General features: G+C 39.8%; 2 protein-coding genes across 3 annotated transcripts in view; one reads left to right on the top strand and one right to left on the bottom strand.

The window, feature by feature from the left end:
* PRCP (prolylcarboxypeptidase) overlaps window positions 1-849 on the bottom strand; it is an 81,552-nt gene extending 80,703 nt beyond the window's left edge. The window contains exon 1 of the mRNA XM_008020302.3: window positions 218-849. Within this exon, the coding sequence (XP_008018493.2) occupies window positions 218-385 (168 nt within the window). The 5' untranslated portion in view covers window positions 386-849. The remainder of the gene's footprint in view (window positions 1-217) is intronic.
* Window positions 850-1,697: 848 nt separating this feature from the next.
* DDIAS (DNA damage induced apoptosis suppressor) overlaps window positions 1,698-25,834 on the top strand; it is a 33,367-nt gene continuing 9,230 nt past the window's right edge. Inside the window, exons 1-4 of one of the 2 annotated variants that reach the window (XM_073019835.1) lie at window positions 1,698-1,786; window positions 13,453-13,552; window positions 14,116-14,581; window positions 14,874-15,002. In XM_073019835.1, coding sequence (XP_072875936.1) covers window positions 14,890-15,002 — 113 coding nt within the window. In that variant the 5' untranslated portion in view covers window positions 1,698-1,786; window positions 13,453-13,552; window positions 14,116-14,581; window positions 14,874-14,889. The remainder of the gene's footprint in view (window positions 1,787-13,452; window positions 13,553-14,115; window positions 14,582-14,873; window positions 15,003-25,834) is intronic. The other variant, XM_038005419.2, reaches the window with a different exon arrangement.

The raw sequence follows: 25,834 nt of genomic DNA on the forward strand, positions 1-25,834 counted from the left end.
AGAGTACGGAGCCAGAACTACTACCAAATTATTGGTAATGGGAGGAGAAAAATTAAACAAAACTGGGATTTGAGACCACCTTCTGGAAGACATGAGCCAAAGACCGAAGAGATCCCAGGCATCAAGGGGTGTGAATTTCGAGGTGGGCTCCGTTGCCCGGGCTCTGAGGGTTCCCGGCAGTTGGGCCGGGGACGGCGAAGCCCCCACTCCCCCTTACCTTCTGTTGGAAGTAGAGAACCGAATAGTTCTTGGCTACAGCCGGGAGGGATGTGGGGTTTGTTGGCAAGTGTAGGCTGCCGAGGGCCCTTAAGGCCGGCCGGAGGGCCTTGGTGGCCCAGGGCGCCAGAAAAGGCAGAAGCAGGAGCAGGAGGGCTCGGCGGCCCATGGCTCAGGCTGGCGGCTGCAGTGCGGGTGGGAGGGCGAAAAGGAGGCCAGCAGCAGCGCACAGGCTAAGCCCTGCCCAGTCTGCAGCTCCGCCCGCCGCAAAACGGCTCCTCCCGGGGGAAATCCAAAGCCAGCCAGCTCCTCAGACACCGCCCAAACCAGGTCACCACAGCCACTCCGCCCCCATCCCCGAGGGCACCGCCTCCACTCCCCTTTCCTCTCGTGCCGTCTGCTTCTTAGCACTCACCTTCATTGCGGTCACATCCCAAGTCTGCCTTTATCATGGTAGGGCCTCTTCCTACCTCATCGCTGTAGCCCATGCTTTATCTATAGCGCCCCCGAAGCCCACCTGTCCTTCAGGTCACCCTATATCCCCACCATTATAATCACCGCCAAACTCTGCCCTGGCTGCCTCAATTCCATTGCTACACCTCCTGCCCTCCGCAAATCCCACATAAAGGCAATAACAGCTTCCATGACAATTCATTGAAGGTTCACTACAGGCCAGTATATCAGGAGGCAGGGAGGCACAGGCATCATCTCCTCTAACTCAATCGTCACAGCAATCTTGTGCGTCGTATTTGATTGTTATTCCCATCTACAGATGTGGAAACGGAGGCTCAGAGAGGTGCGGGAACTTGCACTAGATCACTCAGCAGTAAGCGGAGCACGTCGTCGCAGACCGCTGGGTCCAGCTCCAAAGACTGTGCTCCTTGCACCCACCTCCATCATGGAGCCTAACCACTCCCTATGATACTCCGTTCTTTGGTAACCCCAAAACTGTGTTGCTTGCACAACCCATCCATTACAGAGGTCGCTCCGGGTCCACATCGTCCCTAAATCCCGCCAGGTCCCGGTCCCTTCTTTCAAGTAACGCCCCTTTCCTCTTCGGCACCCGAAAACCCACTCCGCGCTCCACCTCCCTCCTGCCTCCTGCCAAAGCCCCCTTCCCCCCTCCGCCGCTGAGTAGTGCTAGCCCCTAGGACAGCGCCGGGTCCGCTTCTAAAGCTCCCTCAACCCTCTTCATCCGGCTTCCATTCCCTATTTCAGTCACCCCGCCTGACCCCAGGGCGCCCAGGCTTGCTACACACTTTCCGGGGATCCCTACGCCCAGGAGGCTCAGCGCCGCCAAAACCAACTTTACGGACTGTACTACTGATCCACCGATTCTACCCGCAGTTTGACGAAAATGGTCGTTCCCACAAGCCTGTAGGATTTCTTGGCTAAGCACCACCCTCTGCGGCGCCTTCTTCTGATTGGCTCTGAGTAAACCCAGCCAAAGCGTTACTTCCGGCGGAAAAGGACGCGGGAGATTCGTTTGGAAGGCTCCCGGCGAACTACTGATCCGGCCGGTCTGAGTCACTGTGTGTCGCCTGGGCCCGCTTCTGGTCTTCTCCCTCAGGTGAGCTGGGTAAAGGGGTTCTCGGGAAGCCTAAGGGCCGGAGACTCCCGAGGAGGCTCTTAACTTCATTATGAATGAGACCCACCCAGAGTCCGGCACTTGTTTTTTCACGAGTTATTCTCTGTAAACGGGCGGATATGAGGGTAAAAGATATAAACGTCAGTTATTTTATTTTAGATTCAGTGCAGTTGCAATCACCTAACGAACGTTTATTGAACACTTACAGTGGCATCGAGCTAGACTCCGAGTGAGCTTTTAGAATCGGAGGTAGAGTGGAAAAGGCGCGACTCTTGCTTCTGTGATGTACAAATACGTATTCAGCGGGCCACTGTGCAGAGTAGTACGTGCTGAAAGGGGATCTGCCAAACTGGTATCATGGCTTAGAGGGAACATACTTTAACTGAGCCATGTGCTTAAACCAGAATTGAAAGTTTTCTTCCTTTTCGCATCCAGCCAGTCCCTACCAGCCTCTTGAATGTCTCAGATCTGTTCACGTCTCTCCGTTTTTTACTGACATTATTTTGGTTTGACCCTATGACTGCTACATAGCTGTGGCAGTACCCCCACCTGCCCCAGCTGGTTCTCCTGCTTTCAATCTTGCCACATTCCAGTCCAGTCTCCACACTGCTGGGCTGATAAAGTTCATATTTGCCCGAGGCACTCCCCATTGAAAACCTTTCAGTCGCTCCTATTTGCCCTCAGGTTTAAGCCCAAACTCTTTAACATGACTTACAGGCTCTTTCCTGTCTGACTTTTGCCTGCCTCTTCAGCCCCAGTGGTTTTCCACCGCTCCAGCCATATAGAATGTCTTCTGTGTTCCTGAAGTGTGCTATCCTCCTTCTCACCCCAAACCGTCTTCTGACCCTGTCCGTGACCTGGCTAATTCTTACTCAGTTTGCAAAGCCTTTTAAATCAGAAACCCTTTCCTGACCCCACAAGACTGGATCACAGAGCACCAAGTAATTATTTGTTTATTCTGCAGATAGTTAAGTGCTTCTTTGGTCTGTGCCAGGAACTGCTAGGTACTGAGATCCGATGATAAACAAGGTAGATTCCTGTTCTAATGGAACTTACCTTATATGGATGGAATTAAGGAGAACTTACAAGGAAACTATGTGAATTAGACTGGTCTAAGAAGACCTTTCCGAGGAGTTGATATTGATGCCTAAAAGATGAGCATGATCCAACTGTGCAAGAGAGGAAAAGAACAACATTCTAAACAGAGTGAACAGGTTGTGCAAAGGTACTGAGGCAGGAAAGAGCTTGACATGTTAATGTTCAAGAATCTAAGGAAAGACCAGTATTGCTGGAATATATTCAGAAAGGACAGTTGTATGAGATGAATCTGGAAAGATGGGCAGAGACCAAATCATGATAAGGAGGTTAATCCAGCACCATAAACAGGAGATAATGGTGGTTTGGATTAAGATGATGGCAGAATATATAAGGGAAAGGTGAATGATGGTTTCTAAGTATGGAAGTAAATTCAAGTACCTTCTGATGAGTGTGATGTGGGATGTGAAAGAAAGGGAGGAATGACAAATGACTCCCAGGTACTGGCCTGAGTTACTGGTTAGTGAGTGGTACCATTTACTGAGATGGAGCAAAATTGCAAAAAAAGAGGTTTGAGAGGAAACTAAGAATTCAGGTTTTTTAACTTAAACCGTGAGATCCCTATGAGACATCAAATACAGTTGGCTCTCAGGTAAGCAGTTAAGGTATAGAAGTCTGGAACTTGCATATATTATTTCATTGATATATATTGTCTGTCTTAGCCAATAGATTATAAATTCCTTGAACACAAGAGCCTGTTTTTTCTCTCTTTAACCCTATTACCTTCTCCATCCCTGTAATAAATATCCCATAAATGACAGTCAACGGAAAAACCGTATTGTACTAAAATTTTCCTGGTTCATGTTTTTAAAGGATTTTTCATCAGTATTTCTCCTTTCACTGGGTTTTGTCTCTTTTTTTTTTTTTGCTTACTTAATTTTCACTGTCCTGCCTGCCTCTCTTTTCTAGAGTTTTCGTGTTAATGTCACTAAATTATGTTTTAGAGACTAATTATGACTGCCTTTAGAAAAATTAAACAAGTATGTGCCCTTGGAGGAAACCATTAGATAGTGTTAAGAAAACAGTTCAAAATAGCCACCCTTCCCATAACTGAGGCCTCTTGGCCTGTAAATTATGAAATAGAAAATTGGATAATTACAAGGTGACAAAGATTTTCATGCAAGGCAAGAACAGTTTGGAGAGGAATGAAGAAAGGGAGAAAAGTTAGTCATACTTTCTTTTCTTTATGCCCTTAGAACTAGGACAAGTTTTTCAAAGGAGTAATTTCATCCTTTGGGCACAGTCTTGAAGCAAATACACATAGTTTCTTTCAAGTGTGAAGCTTGAACAAAGAGAGTGATGTACTAGAAAGACTAGTAAGCTACTCATCAGAAGGCATGAGTTCCAGACCTGATTTCTCCTAATTCCTATTCTTTAATTAGTTATTTAACTTCTCTAAGTGGATCAGATAATGATGCAAAAGCACTTTGCAAACTGTAAAGCAGTCAAATGAACTCAAACTGGATTATGAACTTTAAGATAGGATTCATATCTTATACTTTTATGTTCTCTTCAGCCCCATCCCCAGATGCCAGTTTACACTAAATACTTCACTGAACTTTTTCTCTAGGATCTAACATGGAATAAGAATTAGTTTAGATTTTCTAATCTAACCCAGTTATTCTAGATCTTCTAGTCTAGCCCAAAGAAGAAAAAAAGTTGTGTTGGTATGTGCATGTATGGGCACAGTTTTCCATAAATGATTAAGATGCCTTCTGAGAACTTGATTATGAAGTAGTTGAGCTGAAAGGTCACCAAATAATGGATTAGAGCAAAGAATTGCAAAATAATTTAAACGAGACTGAGATGCTGTCAGGCCTTGGGAATTTAATTATAACCATATTTATCACAAGTGTTATTCACCATGAGATAGTCTCAATGACTAAGCTACTGGTTTTCCAGTGTGGACAATTTGGCCATTACCTGGGAACTTATGAAAATGCAGATTCTCAGACACTTATCCCAGACTTACTGAATCAAACTCTGGAGTTGGAGTCCAGCAATCTGTTTTATCAAGCCTTCTGGGTGATTTTGATGTATGATAAAGTTTGAGAAATACTTGTCTAGTATGAAAATGGGATGCAGAGGTTGTAATCGATGAGTTTATATATCTGGTACCACTGACAAAATCATCTCTAGAATGAAAGATGCATCAGGCATTAGCTTGATTCCATTAAATAGTTGATTCACCACACAGCTCTTCTTCAAGCAACTTTCTGTTTATAATTTGAGTATAATATGTAGTTATACCAAATATTTAAATACAGGCTTCTGATATGTCCCTTCCCTGTGATGGTAATTTTTCATGGTAAATTAGTAAAACATCTTTGGATTACGGTTCAGCTCCCCATCATGGCTTGTCTAAAAGGAGAGAAAGTATTCCAGAATATTCCATGGTAAATTAGATATGTACTATAGTGTGTCCACATGGACCCCACATATTTTAATAAGCATAAGTCTATCAGAGCCTTCATTCCTGGACATTGACCTGGGTTATCCCTGGGCTTTCAAAACAAAGGCCAACTGAGGCCTTAATTAGTTCTGCCCCAACACTTATACTTTTGTCCCTCTTTCTACCCTCCTTATTTCTACTTTTATGTGTGAGAGATTTAAAGAAAGCAAGCTTTTCTTTGTATATTATTGCTAATGTCCCTCTCCAGTATTTTTATTGTATTTATTGATTTTTTCTAATTATGAAAGTGATACACTTAGAAAATATCTTAAATATATAAAGGAAATAAAAATTGCCCTTAACACTACTACCCTGAGAAAATACTTTTTAAAAATAAGGTTATGTATTTTCCTAATTATCCTCTTCTCTTTCCCCATTCCTCCCATCAAAAACTAAATTAGTCCCCGTTATATCTTCTCATGGCACTATGCATTTCCAAAATAGAATTTGCCAGAATTGCAGGTAAATTTTTTGTGTGATTATTTAATGTCTGTCTCTTACACTAGACGGTAAGTCTACTGACTAGGTAGGGACCTTGTCTGTTTGTCCGTCAATCACGCTATCCCCCCCTAGCATTTAGCAGCTGCACAATTAATAACTGATGAATAAATAAATATGTTAGCATATTAAATTGGGATATGGTTTGCTGTGATGGAGCTGAAAGAAATGTAATACGATATCATCATCCTTCCCAATAAATGTTAGAAGAAAGATAAACTGCAAAAGATACCACATATGAAATTGTTCCCGAGTGTGTCATCCTGCCTTCCTAATTTTAGTGTTTACTTATTCCTGGTGTTTCATTCAATTATTCATCAGACATGCATCCACTATACTGCAAGTCAAGCAGTAGAGAGAGACAGAGAAATAAAACAAACTCTAAAAACACCCCAGAGCCTAGGCAAATAAATAAATAAATAAATAAATACAATAATAAACCAGGTGGCAAGTATGAAGGAAATACTATGAAAACACCAAAGGAAATTAATTAATATTAACTGTCTGAAAGCATCTTATTCTGTTATTGTCCAACAGACAATAAATGGGAAGCCTTTTTGCCAATTTCTGGGGTTCACCAGGTGAAATACAAATAGTAAAAATACTAATGACCCCTTTCATTACAGTTCTCAAATTTGCTGTTTTTACAGATTTTTAGAGTTACTTATTTGATCCACTAGAGGGCAATAAACCCTTAAATAAAAACAATGTAACCAACCTTCCTTTAAAAGTATAGTAATAAGTGCTGCCACAGTTAATTTAGAAATGAATCCAAAATTTCCTGCTTATTTAAGTTTTTCATTTATTGATGAGTTGTCTGCCCAATTAACAAATTTTTTAGGACAGACAGTATGTTTTTTCACTTAGCCCAGTGTACGAGTCATGTTACAAGTTTATTCCATTTCCTAAAGTTTGAATAGCAATTGTGTAAAGAATATGATTTGATGAATGCCCATATTGTTGTGGTACAATATAAAATTCTGTTTTAGAGCCCTAAAGAAAATAGTCTCTGCTCACAATATGAACACAAGTAAAAATATTAGAAGTGAGGAGAAGATGTAAGTAATGATTAAAATAAGTATTAAATAAGGTACTATATATGAAACTAGTCTGTGTACTTCGTATACAAATATAAGATAATTTTATGATTTAGTAAAATTGTGTTTTTAATGCTAAGTGACAAAATTGTGGCTTAGGAAGAGGAACTGCAACTCATGAAGAAGATTAATATCTGAAGTTCAGATTAACAATTTCTGAGCTTGGCACTGAAGATATAAACAGATAGTCCTTCTAAGATCTTACTCTGAGTCCAGGAAAAACAAACCATATTGAACAGATAAATTTAATATAATGTGGCATGTGATGAATTAAAGAGTAATTTAACTTCTGGGAAAACGTCCTAGAAAAGAAGACTTCTAAGAAGGCTCTTAAAGAAGAATAAGCATTACCAGGAGAATGAAAGAGCATTTTAGAGAGAAGAATGGAAAAAAACAAAGACATAGAAATGTGAAACATACTGTGGGAGTGGGGAAGCAAGGAACACAACCCAGATTGTTTCCCTTGGCATAAATTACTAGCACATAAAGAGCAAAAAGAAAGTTAAGAGAATAGGCATTAGGGAGCATAAAACCAAATAGACAATACACTACAATAGACAAAACAAATGGTAGGACTACAGAAGTACAATAGTATATGGTGTAGAAAAAAAGAAAAGCCATTCTCTTTGTTAATAAAGATTTTTTAGGGGAACTTCAAATGAAATAGGAAGAAAATTATGTTATCATATATGCCTACTCTGTTATAAAAATTTTCTTGAATTGCAAAATTCTGCTTATAGTTCTTCATTCATGCAATAAATTTTGTTTTGAGACTAGTCTCTGTTGCTCAGGCTGGAGTGCAGTGGCACAATCATTGTGCACTGCAGCCTCAATCTCCCAGGCTTAAGTGACCCTCCCACCTCCGCCTCCTGAGTAGCTGGAACTACAAGAGTGCACCACCATGCCCAGCTAATATTTTTTATTACTTGCAGAGTTCTTGCCGTGTTGCCCAGGCTGGTCTCAAACTGGTGGGCTCAAGCCATCCTCCCACCTTAACCTCCCAAAGTGCTGGGATTATAGGCCTGATCCACCACACCTGGCCCTATTCAATAAATATTTATTGTGAACTTACTGTGTGCTGAGCACTGTTCTAAGCACTGGGGTTACAGTAGAGAACAGGGTGGACTAGGTCCCCATCTTTATGAAACTTAGGCTAGTGATGGGTAGAACGAACAAAAATAAGTAAGCCAAGACATATACAGGATGACTATCCAGCATGATTAGTACCATGAAGGATAAAACAGGTGATGCCATAGAAACTAAGAGGAAGGAGGATTCTACTTGAGCTAAAGTGGGGCTCTCTGAGGGGATAACAGAGTTACAGATTGAAGGATGATAAAGAACCGACTATTCCAAGACCTAAGGGAAGAATATCCTAGCCAAAGAGAACAGTAAGCACAAAAGCCTGAGAAGGGAAATTGTTTGGTATGCTTGAGGAACAGAAAGAAGGCCAGCATGGCTTGAAATACAGTGATTAAGAAGGAGAGTGGTATTAAGTGAGGTCAGGGATTGGCAAGATCTAGCTAACCCAGGGCTGCACAGACCATTGTGAGATATTGAGGCTTCATTCTAAATAACAGGATTTTAAGCAGGTAAGAGACAGCATGTTCAGGAGTGAGCTTTATGCTATTTTAGCTCCCCTAACTCACAGGTAGGTATACCTCCATACTAAACCCTACGCTAAATTGGATTTTAGAATGTGGAGGGATGATGCCTTTGTTGATATTACACCATTGTTGTGTTAACTAAAAGTTATAGGAGGCCTTTGTTTTGGACTAAGCTCGTGCACTAGGCCCCAGTAGACCAGACTAAAAATCAAAATAGAGACATTTATACCTAAAGTTCCACCTCACCAAATCAAAACTACATTGTTATCTGACCTTCCTAGAACTCAGTAGAGAGAAATAACCAAATTTCCCACACATGCCAGTTTCAGTTGTCATGACAATGAAGTTCGCTCTGCCTTTGATGCTTACAACAAAAAGTAAGCTTATGTCAACCAGTTATTCCTGTATTTTTCTGTCCCTCTGTTCCCACTTTAGGAGGAAAGTAACTCTGAAATGACCAAGCTGCTTTTTGTTCTTTGTTTCTACTTTCTTCAGCCCTTCTCTGTCTGTAAAACCAAACTTCTCTGCTCTGCCCCTTGGGACACTTACTGTATTTTATGGAATAAAGTATTTCCCGATTCTAGAATTGTTACAGGAAAGAGGTCCCAATCCAGACCCCCAGAGAGGGTTCTTCAGTCTCGTGCAAGAAAGAATTCAGGGCGAGTCCATAAAGTGAGAGCAAGTTTACTAGGAAAGTAAAGGAATAAAAGACATAGAACAGTCCCTAGGGCTGCTGGCTGCCCATTTTTATGGTTATTTCTTGATGGTATGCTAAACAAGATGGGATTATTTGTGCCTCCTCCTTTTAGACCATATACGGTAACTTCCTGACGTTGCCATGGCGTTTGTGAACTGTCATGGCGCTAGTGGCCGTGTAGCAATGAGGACAACCAGAGGTCACCCTCGTCACCATCTTGGTTTTGGTGGGTTTTAGCTGGCTTCTTTACTGCAACCTGTTTTATCGGCAAGGTCTTTATAACCTGTATTTTGTGTCGACCTCATATCTCATCCTATGACTTAGAATGCCTTAAGCGTCTGGGAATTCAGCCCAGTATGTCTCAGCTTCTTTGTACCCGCCCTCTAGACAAGATGGAGTTGCTTTTGTTCAAACACCTCTGACAGAATCATAAATAAAGCCAATTAAGATCTTTCGCAAAATTGTTGTGATTTTGACTTTTGACAGTTGCAATGGCCAGGAATTTGAGATTTTAGCACTCATAATGGCACTTTTCTTTGACCTTTCTTTCTGCCTTTCATTTGTATCCTGTATTCCCTATCCTACCATGCCCTTTAAGATTGCCATGTAGCCTAAGGTGACAACCAAATCTAGGAATACATAATCGGCTTTTGGCAGAACCTTACTAATGTATACATAAGAATCCCAACAAGGATAGCAAAAAATTAGGATTAGCCTTCTCTTTTCTGTGCTCCCTTTAATTTATACAGATCAGTGACTTATGTAAATTATTTATCTTTCATCTTTGCAAATTTCCATCTTATTATCTTAGGTGGCAAGATTTTATTTTTATAGAAATGTTATTTTGATTGACTTACAGGATTAGTATCACTTTAACATCTCCCTTCCATAGTCACCACATTTCTATGTTTGTGATCATCTTTATGGAGTACTATACCAAAAAGATTCTACTCTTTTAAAACGAGTGACCTCCACTTTGTCAGTTTGCTGATGCCAGTGTCAAAAACAGTATCACCCATTTCAGAAATTGAAAGCTTTTGCCATGTGCTTAAAAATGAAAGTTTCTTAATACAGCTTTGTCTCAAACAGTTACAAAGACCTTTGTTGTAAGGCATGTATTTTATGTTATAAATAAGCTAATCCATTTAAAAAATTAGTAAACCAACCAACCTTTTTTTTTTTTTTTTTTTTGAGACAGAGCCTCAAAGAGATCTGTTGCCCAGGCTGGAGTGCAGTGGCACGATCTTGGCTCACTACAACCTCTGCCTCCCAGGTTCAAGCAATTCTGCCTCAGCCTCCTGAGTAGCTGGGATTACAGGTGCGCACCACCACACCGGGCTAATTTTTTATATTTTTGGTAGAGACGGGGTATCACCGTTTTGGCGAGGCTGGCTCAAACTCTTGACCTCAGTTGATGTGCCCACCTTGGCCTCCCAAAGTACTGGGATTATAAGCGTGAGCCACCACACTGTGCCACATATCAACCTTTTAATTTTTTTTTTCTTTTTTTCTTTTTTTTTTTTTTTTTTTTGAGAAAAGTCTCACTCTGTCACCCAGGCTGGAGTGCAATGCCATGAATACAGCTCACTGCAGTCTTCACCTCCTGGGCTCAAGCGATCCTCCCAGCTCAGCCTCCCAAGTAGCTGGGACCACAAGCTCATACCACCATGCCCGACTAACTTTTTTTTTGTTTTTTTGGAGAGATGAGGTCTCACCATGTTGCCCAGGCTGAGTTTTTAAAAAGAAAGTATAAAGAGAACATTGCTACAGGCATACCTTGGAGATATTGTGGGTTGGGTTTCTGACCCCTGCAATAAAGCAAATATTGCAGTAAAGTGAGTCACACAAATTTTTTGGTTTCCCAGTGCATATATTAATAAAAGTTATGTTTACACTATACTGTAGTCTAAGTATGCAATAGTGTTATGTCTAAAAAATACGTATCTTAATTTAAAAACACTTATTATTAAAAAATGTTAATGATCATCTGAGCCTTCAATGAGTCATAATTTTTTGTGGTGGAGGGTCTTGCCTCAGTGTTGATGGTTGCTGACTGCTTGGGGTGGTGGTTGCTGAAGGTTGGGGTTGCAGAGGCAATTTCTTAAAATAAGACAACATTGAAGTTTGCTGCATTGACTCTTCCTTTCACAAAATATTTTTCTATACCATGTAGTGCTGTTTGATAGCGTTTTACCCACAGTAGAACTTCTTTCAGAATTGGAGTCAGTCTTCTCAAACCCTGCCACTGCTTATCAACTAAGCTTATGGAATATTCTAAATCCTTTGTTGTCATTTCAACAATGTTCACAGCACCCTCACCAGGAGTAGGTTCCATATCAAGAAACTACTCTCTTGTTTATCCATAAAAAGCAACTCCTCATAAGTTCATGCCTTATCATGAGATTGCAGCAATTGAGTCACATCTTCAGGCTCCACTTTTTAATTCTAGATTTCTTGCTGTTCCGCCACATCTGCAGTCACTTCCTCCATTGAAAGCTTGAACCCCTCAGAGTCATCCATGAGGACTGGAATCAGCTTCTTCCAAACTCCAATTAGTGTTGATATTTTGACTTCCTCCCATAAATCATGAATGTTCTTATTAGCATCTAGCATAGTGAAACCTTTCCAGAAGATTTTCAACTTACTTTGCCCAGATCCATCAGAAGAAGCATTATCTATGGCAGCTATGGCCTTAGGAAATGTGTTTCTGAAATAATAAGACTTGAAAGTCAAAATGACTCCTTGATCCATGAGTAGAGAATGGATGTGTTAATAGGCATGAAAATAATATCAGTCTCCTTGTGCATCTCCATCAGAGCTCTTGGGTGACCAGGTGCATTGTCAATGAGCATTAATATTTTGAAAGAAATCTTTTTTTCTGAGCAATAGGTCTCAACAGTGGGCTTAAAATATTCAGTAAATCATGCTATAAACAGATGTGCTGTCATCCAGGCTTTATTCTTCCATTTCTAGAGCACAAGCAGAGTAGATTCAGCATAATCCTTAAGGGCTGCAGGATTTTTGGAATGGCAAATGAGCACTGGCATCAATATCAGGTCACCAGCTGCATTTGCCCCTAACAAGAGAGTTAGCCTGTTCTTTGAAGCCTTGAAGCCAGGTGCTGACTTCTCTAGCTATGGAAGTCCTAGATGTCATTTTCCTCCCATATAAGGCTGTTGTGTCTACATTTAAAATCTGTTGTTTAGTGTAGCCGCCATCATCAACTAGTTAAGATCTAGTTATCTTAGCTAGATCTTTTGGATAACTTTCTGCAGCTTCTATATCAGCGCTTGCTGCTTTACCTTGCAGCAAGTTATGTTTTATGTTTTGGAGATGGCGTCTTTTCCTAAACTTCAAGAGCCAGCCTCTGCTAGCTTCAAGCATTTTTTCCTGCAGCTTCCTCACCTCTCTCAGCCTTCATAGAATTGAAGAGCATTAGAGTATCACTCTGGATTAGGCTTTTGTTTAAAGGAAGTTGTGGCTCGTTTGATCTTCTATCCAGACCACTAAAATTTTCTCCATATCAACAAAAAGGCTGTTTTACATTCTTACTTATGTGTTCACTGGAGTAGCACTTTTAATTTCCTTCAGTAACATTTCCTTTGCATTCCCAACTTGGCTGTTTGGCACAAGAAACCTAACTTTTGGTCTATCTCGGCTATCAACATGCTTTCCTCACTAACCTTAATTTTTATTTCTGTCTTTTGTTTTAAAGTGAGAGACATGTGACTCTTCCTTTCACCTGAACACTTAGAGGTCATTGTAGGGTTAATAATTGGCCTAATTTCAATATTGTATCTCAGAATAGGGAGACCCAACAAGAGGGAGAGAGATGGTGGGACAGTCGGATACACATTTATAGATTAAATTCGTCTTATACAGGTGCAGTTTGTGGTGCCCCAAAACAATTACAATAGTAGCATCAAAGATCACTGATCACAAGTCACCATCAGATGTAATAAAAATGAAAACTTTTGAAATATTGTGAGAATTACCAAAATGTGACAGGTGGAAAGTGAGCACATGCCGCTGGAAAAATTGACTTGCTTGAGACAGGGTTACCATAAACCTTCAATTTGTAAAAAAAAAAAAAAAAATGCAATATCTGTGAAGCTTAATAAAGTGAAGCATAATAAAATGAGGTATGTCTGTATTTTATTATTTTACTCCTCTGATTTTTTTGTTTGTTTATTTGGAGATAGGGTCTTGCTCTGTCACCCAGGCTGGAGTGCCATCGCATCATCATAGCTCACTATGGCCTTGATCCTCCTGCCTTAGCCTCCCAAGCAGCTGGTACTACAGGTACGTGCCACCACACTCAGCTAATTCTCTTATATTTTTTGTAGAGACAGTGTCTCCCTATGTTTCCCAGGCTGGTCTCAAACTCCTGGGCTCAAGTGATCCCCCCACCTCAATCTCCCAAAGTGCTGAGATTGCAGACATGAGCCACCACCCTTGGCCTTCCTAGTGTGTTTTATACAAGGATATTAAAACACTTTGAGCTATCGTTTGACATGTAACATTTTACTTTTTCTGTTTACAAAATCTGAAGTCTTCTTTTCAAGATGTATAAAATTAGCACACTGGAATCTAATAAAACGATATTTCAGCTAAAAAAGAACCATTTCCACCAATTTAGGTTCTTTAAAAGATTCATGTAAGTTCGTGTACAGATTGAATATACCTTATCTGAAATGTTTGGGTCCAGAAGTCTTGTGAATTTTGCATTTTTTAATATTTGCATACAATTAATGAGATACAGGAATGAGACCCAAGTCTAAACATAAAATTTGTTTATGTTTTATATACATCTTTTACACATAGCCTGAAGGTAATTTTATACAATACTTTTTTTTTTTTTTTAGATGGAGTTTTGCTCTTGTCGCACAGGCTGGAGTGCCATGATGCAATCTCGGCTCACTGCAACCTCCGCCTCCTAGATTCAAGCAATTCTCGTGCTGCAACCTCCTGAGTAGCTGGGATTACAGGCACTCACCACCATGCCCGGCTAATTTTTGTATTTTTCGTAGAGAAAACATGTTGGCCAGGCTGGTCTCGAACTCCTGACCTCTGGTGATCCACCCGCCTCGGCCTCCCAAAGTGCTGGGATTATAGGCATGAGCCACTGCGCCCAGCCACAATTATTTTAATAATTTAGTGCATGAAACAAAGTTTGTGTTAAGTACTTACGTGTGAAATTTTGATTTGTGCCATCATGGTGGCACTCAAAACATTTCAGATTTTGGGTTTTGGACTTTCAGATTCAAGATGCTCAACCTGTAGTTTCCTTTGTATTGATGGCAGACACAAGTTTTGTATCTTCTTGTAAAGGTGTGAAGAAGCTAAATGACATCTTTCCTGAATTACTGGGATAGAGCATTTACTAAGAAACAGGATACAAGAATTTGCTTAAACCATACTGTTTTAAATCTGATTTTCTTCCTGTTAATATTTTAAGTAGAAAAAGAATTAATTTTCCAATACATTGACACTACCTTCACTTTGAAAGTGAAACACATGACATCTATTAGCTTTGCAATAGAGGTTGTGATTTTCCTAAGAAATGAATATGCACTGTAATGAAAGATTTGCCAGTCATCCCAATGGCTATTTTGTTTTGCAGGCCACGGTGTGAACACATGAATAGAAGAAGAAAATTTCTTCTAGCCTCAGTACTTGCTCTCCAGAACTCGAGTTTTATATATCCATCATGTCAGAAGTGCTTCTCTAGGATAATCCTGGTCTCCAAAAGGTAAAAGTAAAGTCTGTACGGGTGAGAGAGGAAATACAAGTGCACACTGTAGATTTCCTATGGCTCAAGGGCAAGGACCAGATTTACCAAACCAGGAAAACTCTCAGGAGTTGGTTCTTCTGTAAATCCCAGAACAGATTTCACTGCTAATCATCTATTACTAGAGAAAAGTTTTAAGTTACTGTCAAGTCCTTTGCTAAATGCTTGCCTCATTGAAGAAAAATAACTTCTCAGTAAGTCCCAATACTGGGTACAAAACTTAACCCATTTCTGGGATATCCCTGGGAATAATACAGGAGGCTTTTGTTATTGTTTGTTTATTTTTGCATGATCCTTAGAATAGTTTTTAATGTAAATAAATAAACTCCTTGAGACCAGGGACTATGTTATAGTAATTTCTATCCTTTAGCAACTAGAAAGGTGTTTGGCATATAATTCTTTATTATGGTGCTCAGATGCAAGCCAACTATACCTGAGAGCCTAAGGTCTTCCTCTGATCTTTATAGACTAGAAATGAGAGGTTAGGTTTGAAGTTTCTCCAGAACACTGTCTCTCTGCATGGAAGAGAGGATAAGAATAACTAGTAAGTAGCTAGAACTATGTAAGAAAGAGTAGTGTGCCAGCAATATTCTTAACTAGTCTTTTTGTCTAGTTAGCATTGAATGGGGAGGCACAAAGAGAGATGGGCAGTTCTAACTCATATCTAGACTCTAAGTAATCCTTGAAGTAGTTATCACACTGTTCCTTTATTAAGCCAGTCTCTCAAGTACTCGTTTGTAAGCTCTGAGAGAAAGGCCCTGTTTGTGTTATTCATCATTAAATCCTTGGCATCCATCTTCAGGCTTAGTTCATAGAAAATGTTCAACAAGTGTTCGTTAGATGAATGAATAAGTGATAGCATGATAGTGTTTAGATTGTCTTAGGTTCACCCATTTTCAGGTTCCTGCCTGTCATTTGAAACAACTAAAACCCATGGGCTATTTGCCTTTCATCAGAATCTATACTTAGAAGCAGTGTGGTATACAGTCCTTACTTAATGTTGTCGGATTCTAAGACACTGCAACTTTAAGCAAAATGATGTATAGTGAAACAAATTTTTTTCTCATCAACATTATAATGATGTTATTTGAGAACCTGCTATAAGTAGTTTTGCTTAAAGTCACAGTATCCAAGAACCTATCACTAACGTTAAATGAGGACTTACTGTAATGGAACAATTTCAAGCTTCAGAGAACACAACAGAGTTGCATGTAGGCTCTGGCTCTCATTAACTATGTGACCTAGGGCAAGATATTTAACTTCTGTGAGTCTAATTACTCATTTGTAAGGTGGGATCATGGTACCCACAATATGGGATCATTGTAAATTAGAGATAATGCACAGAAATGTTCTAGTAGAATACATAACATATTAGAATTTCCAAAGTGGTAGCTATTATTATTATAATCTATTATAAGTATACTTTACCTTATTGCAGTATGTTATCATGATTAAAAGCATAATTCTCTGGAGCTGACTGCCTGGATTCAAATCACAACCCTGCCGTTATAGCTGTGTGGCCTTGGGCAAGTCACTGTAATTATCTGAGCCTCAAAATGGGGAAAGTGATATCTGCCTCATAAGGTTCTTGTAAGGATCAAATAGGTTAATATACATAACATGCCTAGAACATTGTCTGATACATTATCAGTAATATATAGATATAAAATATTTTTTAAACTCTTTCCAGTCATTTATTTTAAAGATAATCTGCAACAAAAATTTAGGTTGAACAACAATTCCATTGTTACCTATTTAGACTGGTAATACCAATAGATAACATTAGTGAGTGTTTACTGTACAGTAGGTACTGTGCTAGGAGCTTTGTGGGCATTATATCTTTTAATACAACAGCCCTATGAAGTGAATGCTGTTGTTAATGCCAGCCTTTAAAGGAGACAACTGAAGCTTGGAAAAGTTAAGTAACCTACCGCAAATCATCACACAGCCAGCTAGTTAGGGGCAGAAACATATTCAAGCCTACACAATCTGCATTCTGTCTACCTTCATAATCACCATATTACTTCCAAATTGGCAGCAAAATTTGTATTCAGAATGACATCTTCCTCTCTCTTTCTTAGAGCTTAAAATGCCCTGGGAAAGGACTTGTGACGGGACTCTTGGAATATAAAACCCATGGCACATAGTCCTTGCCTGTGGAAACATAGTCCATGGAAATATAACCTGTTTTCTGCATATACTACATTGACACAAAAATTTTTTTAAACTATATCCATAATTTCTGGTGCTTATCTTTTTTTCCCCATAGGTTATTGGGGTACAGGTGGTATTTGGCTACATGAGTAAGCTCTTCAGTGGTGCTTTGTGAGATTTTGGTGCACCCATCACCCGAGCAGTACACACTGCACCCTATTTGTAGTCTTTTATCCCTCACCCCCTCCCACCCTTTCCCCCAGGTCCCCAAAGTCCATTGTATCATTCTTATGCCTTTGTGTCCTCATAGCGTAGCTCCCACATATCAGTGAGAACATATGGTGTTTGGTTTTCCATTCCTGAGTTACTTCATTTAGAATAATAGTCTCTAGTCTCATCAAGGTCACTGCAAATGCCATTAATTCATTCCTTTTTATGACTAAGTAGTAGTTCATCATACACACACACACACACACACACACACCCCACAGTTTCTTTATCCACTCATTGATTGATGGACATTTGGGTTGGTTCCACGATTTTGCAATTCTGAACTGTGCTGCTATAAACATGCATGTGCAAGTATCTTCTTCACACAATGACTTATTTTCCTCTGGGTAGATACCCAGTAGTGGGATTGCTGGATCAAATGGTAGTTCTACTTTTAGTTCTTTAAGGAATCTCCACAGTGTTTTCCATAGTGGCTGTAGTAGTTTACATTTCTGCCAGCAATGTAGAAGTGTTCCCTGGTCGCTGCATCCACACCAGCATCTACTGTTTTTTGATTTTTTGATTATGGCCATTCTTGCAGGAATAGGCGGTATTGCATTGTGATTTTGATTTGCATTTCCCTGGTCATTAGTGATGTTGAGCATTTTTTCATTTGTTGGCCATTTGATAATTGTCTATTTATGTCCTTAGCCCACTGTTTGATGGGATTGTTTGTTTTTTTCTTACTGATTTGTTTGAGTTCATTGTAGATTCTGGATATTAGTCCTTTGTCAGACGTATAGATTGTGAAGATTTTCTCCCACTCTGTGGGTTGTCTGTTTACTCTGCTGACTATTCTTTGGCCATGCAAAAGCTCTTTAGTTTAATTAAACCCCAGCTATTTATCTTTGTTTTTATTGCGTTTGCTTTTGGATATGCCAGTGTCTAGAAGGGTTTTTACAATGTTATCTTCTGGAATTTTTATAGTTTCAGGTCTTAGATTTAAGTCCTTAATCCATCTTGAGTTGCTTTTGTATAAGGTTCATTCTCCTACATGTGGCTAACCAATGATCCCAGCACCATTTGTTGAAAAGGGTGTTCTTTCCCCACTATTGTTTGCTTTGTCAAAGATCAGTTGGCTGTAAGTGTTTGAGTTTATTTCTGGGTTCTCTATTCTGTTCCATTGGCCTGTGTGCCTATTTTTATACCAGTACCATGGTGTTTTGGTGACTATGGCCTTATAGTATAGTTTGAAATCAGGTAATGTGATGCCTCCAGGTTTGTTCTTTTTGCTTAGTCTTTCTTTGGCTATGCCGGCTATGTCTTGGTTCCATATGCATTTTAAAATTGTTTTTTTCTAATTCTTTGAAGAATAGTGGTGGTAGGAATTGCATTGAATTTGTAGATTGCTTTTGGCAGCATGGTCATTTTCACAATATTGATTCTACCTATCCACAAGCTGGGATGTGTTTCCATTCGTTTGTGCTGTCCATGATTTCTTTCAGCAGTGTTTTGCAGTTTTTCTTGTAGAGGTCTTTTGCCTCCTTGGTTAGGTATATTCCTAAATTTGTTTATTTGTCTGGTTTTTTGTCTTTGTTTTTGTTTTTTTGCAGCTATTGTAAAAGGAGTTAAATTCTTGATTTGACTCTCTGCTTGGTCACTGTTGGTGTATAGAAGAGCTGCTGATTTGTGTACATTAATCTTGTATCCAGAAACTTTGCTGAATTCTTTTATCAGTTCTAGCAGCTTTCTGGAGGAGTCTTCAGGGTTTTCAAGGTAAACAATCATATTGTCAGCAAACAGTGACAGTTTGACTTCCTCTTTACTGATTTAGATGCCCTTTCTTTCTTTCTCTTGTCTGATTGCATTGGCTAGGACTTCCAGTAGTATGTTGAAGAAGAATGGTGAGAGTGAGCATCCTTGTCTCGTTCCAGTTCTCAGAGGGAATGCTTTCCATTTTTCCCCGTTCATTGTTATGTTGGCTGTGGGTTTGTTATAGATGGCTTTTATTACATTGAGGTATGTCCCTTGTATGCCACTTTTGCTAAGAGTTTTAATCATAAAGGGATGCTGGCTTTTGTTGAATGCTTTTTCTGCATCTATTTAGATGATCATGTGATTTTCGTTTTTAAAATTCTGTTTATGTGGTATATCACATTTATTGACTTATGTATGCTAAACTGTCCCTGCATCCCTGGTATGAAACCCACTTAATCATGGTGGATTATCTTTTTGATATGTTGTTTGATTCAGTTAACTAGTATTTTGTTAAGGATTTTAGCGTCTGTGTTCATCAAGGATATCGGGCAGTAGTTTTCTTTTTTGCTTATGTCCTTTCCTGATTTGGGTATTAGGGTGATGCTGCCTTCATAGAATGAATTAGGGAGGATTCCCTCTTTATCTCGTGGAATAGCGTCAAAAGGATTGGTACCAATTATTCTTTGAATGTCTGGTGGAATTCTGCTGTGAATCCATCTGGTCCTGGACTTTTTTTGGTGGGTAATGTGTTGTGTTTTTTTTGTTTTTTTTTTTTTTGAGACGGAGTCTCACTCTGTCGCCCAGGCTGGAGTGCAGTGGCACGATCTCGGCTCACTGCAAGCTCCACCTCCCTTGCCATTCTCCCGCCTCAGCCTCCTGAGTAGCTGGTACTACAGGTGCCCGCCACCATGCCCGGCTAATTTTGTTTTTGTATTTTTAGTAGAGACAGGATTTCATGGTGTCAGCCAGGATGGTGTCGATCTCCTGACCTCGTGAGCCACCCACCTCAGCCTCCCAAAGTGCTGGGATTATAGGCATGAGGCACCACACCCAGCCTTTTGTTGGTAATTTTTAAATTGCCATTTCAGTCTTGCTGCTTATTATTGGTCTGTTCAGGGTATCTGATTCTTCCTGATTTAAGCTAGAAGGGTTGTATTTTTCCAGGAATTTATCCATCTCTTCTAGGTTTTCTAGCTTGTGTAAAGGTGTTTACAGTAGTCTTGAATGATCTTTTGTATCTCAGTGGTGTCAGTTGTAATATCTCCCGTTTTGTTTCTTAATGAGGTTATTTGGATTTTCTCTCTTCTTGGTTAATCTTGCTAATTGTCTATCAACTTTATTTATCTTTTCAAAGAGCCAGCTTTTGGTTTCATATATCTTTTGTATTTGTTTTTGTTTCAATTTCATTTAGTTCTGCTTTAATCTTGGTTATTTCCTTTCTTCTGCTGGGTTTCGGTTTGGTTTGTTCTTGTTTCTCTAGTTCCTTGAGGTGTGACCTTAGAATGTCAGTTTGTGTTCTTTCAGTCTATTTGATGTAGGCATTTGGGACTATGAACTTTCCTTTTAGCATTGCCTTTGCTGTATCCCAGAGGTTTTGATAGGTTGTGTCATTATTGCCATTCAGTTCGAAGAATTTTTTAATTTCCATCTTGATTTCATTTTTGATCCAATGATCATTCAGGAGCAGGTTATTTAATTTCCATGTATTGGCATGGTTTTGAAAGGTTCCTTTTGGAGTTGATTTCCAGTTTATTCCACTGTGGCCTGAGAGAATACTTGATATGATTTCAATTTTCTTAAATTTATTGAAGCTCATTTTGTGGCCTATCATATGATCTATCTTGGAGAAAGTTCCATGTGCTGTTGAATAGAATGTGTAATCTGCAGTTGTTGGATGAAATGTTCTGTATATATCTGTTAAGTTCATTTGTTCCAAGGCATAGTTTAAATCCATTTTTTCTTTGTTGACTTTCTATCTTGATGACCTGTCTAGTGCTATCAGTGTAGTATTAAAGTCCTCCACTATTATTGTGTTGCTGTCTATCTCATTTCTTAAGTCTATTAGTAATTGTTTTATAAATTTGGGAGCTCCAGTGTTAGGTGCATAAATGTTTAGGATTGTGATATTTTTCTGTTGGACAATGCCTTTTATCATTATATAATGTCCTTTGTCTCTTTTAACTGCTGTTGCTTTAAAGTTTGTTTTTGTGTGATATAAAAATAGCTACCCCTGCTTGCTTTTGGTGTCCATTTGCATGAACTGCCTTTTTCCACTCCTTTACTTGAAGTTTATGTGAGTCCTTATGTGTTAGGTGAGTCTTCTGAAGGCAGCAGATAGTTGGTTGGTGAGTTCTTATCCATTCTGCTATTCTTTATCTTTTAAGTGGAACATTTATGCCATTTACATTCCATGTTAGTATTAAGATTTGAGGTACCATTGCATTCATCGTGGTATTTGTTGCCTGTGTATCTTGGGTTTTTTTTGTTTTTGCTTTTTAAATTGTATTTTTGTTTTATAGGCCCTGCATGATTTATGCTTTAAAGAGATTCTGTTTTTGATGTGTTTTCAGGATTTGTTTCAAGATTTAGAGCTCCTTTTCACAGTTTTTCTTTTTTTTTTTTTTTTTTTTTTTTTCTTTTTTTTTGAGACAGAGTTTCGCTCTTTCACCTGGGCTGGAGTGAAGTGGTGCAATCTCGGCTCATTGCACCTTCCGTCCCCCGGGTTCAGGCAATTCTCCTATCTCAGCCTCCCGAGTAGCTGGGATTACAGGCACCTGCCACAACATCTGGCTAATTTTTATATTTTTAGTAGAGATGAGGTTTTGCCATGTTGGCCGGGCTGGTCTCAAACTCCTGACCTCAGATGATCCACCCACCTCGGCCTTCCAAAGGGCTAGGATTACAGGCATGAGCCACTGTGCCCGGCCTAGCAGTTCTTGTGATGGTGGCTTGGTAGTAGCAAATTCTCTCAGCATTTGTTTGTCTGAGAAAGATTGTTATGTTTCCTTCGCATATGATGTTTAGTTTCACTGGGTACAAAATTCTTGGCTGATAATTGCTTTGTTTGAGGAGGCTTAAGATAGGACCCTAATCCCTTCTAGCTTGCAGGGTTTCTGCTGAGAAATCTGCTATTAATCTGATAGGTTTTCCTTTACAGATTACCTGGTGCTTCTGTCTCACAACTCTTAAAGATTCTTTCCTTTGTCTTTACTTTAGATAACCTAATGACAGTGTGCCTAGGTGATGATCTTTTTGTGATGAATTTCCCAGATGCTGTTGTGCTTCTTATATTTAGATGCCTAGGTCGCTAGCAAAGCCAGGGAAGTTTTCCTCAATTATTCACCCAAATATGTTTTCCAAACTTTTAGATTTATCTCCTTCCTCAGGAACACTGATTATTCTTAGGTTTGGCTGTTTAACATAATCCCAGACTTCTTGGAGGCTTAGTTCATAATTTCTTATTCCTTTGTCTTTGTGTTTGTTGGATTGGGTTAATTCAAAGACCTCGTCTTCAAGCTCTGAATTTCTTTCTTTTTTTTTCTTTTTTCTTTGAGACAGAGTCTCGCTCTGTCGCCCAGGCTGGAGTGCAGTGGCAGGATCTCAGCTCACTGCAAGCTCCGCCTCCCGGGTTTACACCATTCTCCTGCCTCAGCCTCCCGAGTAGCTGGGACTACAGGCACCCGCCACCTCACCCGGCTAGTTTTTTGTACTTTTTAGTAGAGACGGGGTTTCACCGTGTTAGCCAGGATGGTCTCGATCTCATGACCTTGTGATCCGCCCGTCTCGGCCTCTCAAAGTGCTGGGATTACAGGCTTGAGCCACCGCGCCCAGCCCCAAGCTCTGAATTTCTTTCTTCTGCTTGTTCAATTCTATTGCTGAGACTTTCCAGAGCATTTTGCATTTCTGTAAGTGTGTCCAATGTTTCCTCAAGTTTTTATTGTTTTTCTTTATGCTCTCTATTTCCTTGAATGTTTCTCCCTTCGATTCTTGTATTGTTTTTTGGATTTCCTCCCATTGGGCTTCGCGTTTCTCTGGTGCCTCGCTGAATTCTTTTCCAGGTAAATCACAGATTTCTTATTGGTTTGGATCCATTGCTGGTGAGCTAATGTGATTTTTTTTTTGGAGGTGTTAAAGAGCCTTGTTTTGTCATATTACCAGAGTTGGTTTTCTGGTTCCTTCTCATTTGGGTAGGCTCTGTCAGAGGCAAGGTCTAGGGCTGAAGCCTGTTGTTCAGATTCTTTTGTCCTGCAGGATGTTTCCTTGATGTAATACTCTCCCCCTTTTCCTATGGATGTGGCTTCCTGTGAGCCGAGCTGCAGTGATTGTCTCTTTTCTGGGTCTAGCCATCCAGCAGGTCTATCTGGCTCCAGGGTGGGACTCAGAGTTTGTCTGCACAGAGTCCTGTGATGTGAATTGTCTATGGGTCTCTCAGCCACGAATACCACACAGTATTTGGGGTGTCTCCCAGGTCCTGCAGGAGCAGTCCACTTCCTTCAGAGGGTCTGTGGGTCCTCTTGGGATTCCTGTTTGTTCTTGCAGTTGTGCTGGAGCTAAAATTCATGATGCGAGCCCCTACATGCTGCTCTGTCCGTCCGAGTTGGAGCTGCAATCTAATCCTGCCTCCCATTCGCCATGATGACCTAAATCCTGGTACTTATCTTTTCTACTGTTGTTTTTGCTTTCCCCTTTTCTTACTTGAAATCAGTTGTACGCCAACATAGGAAATAGGAATTCTTCATGTTCATTTCCCCATTGCTGTAGCACAGCAAGTTTATGACAGAGGAGTTCCATGCTCTTGCCTTTGCAGAAGATCTTAGAGATGCTGAAGAACAGAGAGGCCTCCCTAAATATTTTCTTTGAACCTGAAATTTTTAGTGACTGTAATCATAATAAGTATTTTGTGCTTTATGGAATTAACTTTTTTCTTTTCTTAACCTCCAAGATAAGATCAGTAGATTGAAAGTAGTTTTCAATCTATAGGTATTCTGCAGAGCCTTGGGGCTCCATGGAAGTGCTTCTGGAGGGAGATGGGATTAGAGGAGTAATAGTGCGTAGTGCTGAGTAGTAGGAAGGACTCCAGGCCCCCAGGTTAGTTTCAACAAGATCTCTATTCTCATCCTTATATTAGTGTTCCAAGTTAAATTTCATTCAAAAGGGGGTGTCATTATATAAATATACAAACATAGACATACATCTATAAAAAAAAGTGTACAAAGTTATTTCGGTCCTTCATGAGAAGCAGTAACTACACATACACACACAATAGTGTATGTCTGTACTCTCCCCAAAATTATAAGCTGGAGAAGGGATTTATTTATCCAGACAAGCTATCCATCCAGCCCAAACAGAGAGAAATTGCCCTTCTGGGTGACTAATGGGACCCATAATCCCTTTTAGCCTAGAAATCCGTCTCTAACACTAATAACTTTCTTTTCCTGTCTTAAAATAGAACTCATTGCTCAGAGACTACCTATCCTCTCCCATTCCCAAGTACCCAAAGAGCTTATATCATTTACTTAAGCAAGTCAAATTTAATTTCACACATATAGATCATAGTTTTCTTATTTTGTGGGGGAAGTGATATGTGGAAGCATTAAGAGATATGTTTTTTAAAATATGTCTCATTACTTTGTGTATATTTAATCTGGGTCTATAAACTCGGAAAGGGATATTATATAATCATATAGTCAGGATATTCTTAAACTGGAATCTGTGGATACATTATAGGTGTGTATGACTCCTCCAGTCCCTAAAATATGTCGAATATTGTGTTCATACATGTTTTTTGGGGGGAGAGAGTGAATCCATTGCTTTCATCTGATTTTTTAAGGTTTTCAAGACTAAGAAAACATTAATCCAGTTCTTCTACATCTGGGCTAAATATCAGGACACTAGAAAAATAAATCAGTCTGGGCGTAATAGCCCATGCCTGTAATCCCAGCATTTGGGAGGCCAAGATGGGAGGATTGCTTGAGTCCAGGAGTTTGAGACCAGTCTGGGCAATGTAGTGAGACCCCATCTCTTAAAAAAAAAAAAAAATTAAAATTAGGCTGGGCTCAGTGTCTCACACCTGTAATCCCAACACTTTGGGAGGCCAAGATAGGCTTGAGTCCAGGATTTTGAGACCAGCCTAGTCAACATAGTGAGACCTATCCTCTACCAAAAATAAACAAAATTAGCCAGGCATCATGGCATGTGCCTGTAGTCCCAGCTGCTCGGGATTCTGAGGTGGGAGGATCACTTGAGCCTGAGGGGTCAAGGCTGCAATGAGCTGAGATCATACCATTGCACTCCAGCCTGGGCAACAAAGCAAGACCCTGTCTCAAAAAAAAATGAATAAAAATAAAAAATAAACAAATGAAACTCGGTGTTTTAACTGGGATGAAACAAAAAAGATAGCAAATTACAGCCATTATTTCAGATAGATCCTTTCAGAGGCTCCTTGCACTCAAATCTGTTTTCATAATTCTAAGGCATTATTTGCCTTTTCACTCTCATGAGTGCATAATGGAGTTTCCCAGAGGCTACATAACATGTACTATCACAACAGATTGAGCAGAGAAGCAGATATGAGAATCCAGCTGTCTTTTTATGAAACCAGACATTAAAGAGATTTGTAAAATGTGAAACAATGCTGGTCTCTTCTTACTAATTTTTAAAATTTGAAAAAC

Source organism: Chlorocebus sabaeus, chromosome 1 (genome assembly GCF_047675955.1).
Source record: "Chlorocebus sabaeus isolate Y175 chromosome 1, mChlSab1.0.hap1, whole genome shotgun sequence".
NCBI classification, from domain to species: Eukaryota; Metazoa; Chordata; class Mammalia; order Primates; family Cercopithecidae; genus Chlorocebus; species Chlorocebus sabaeus.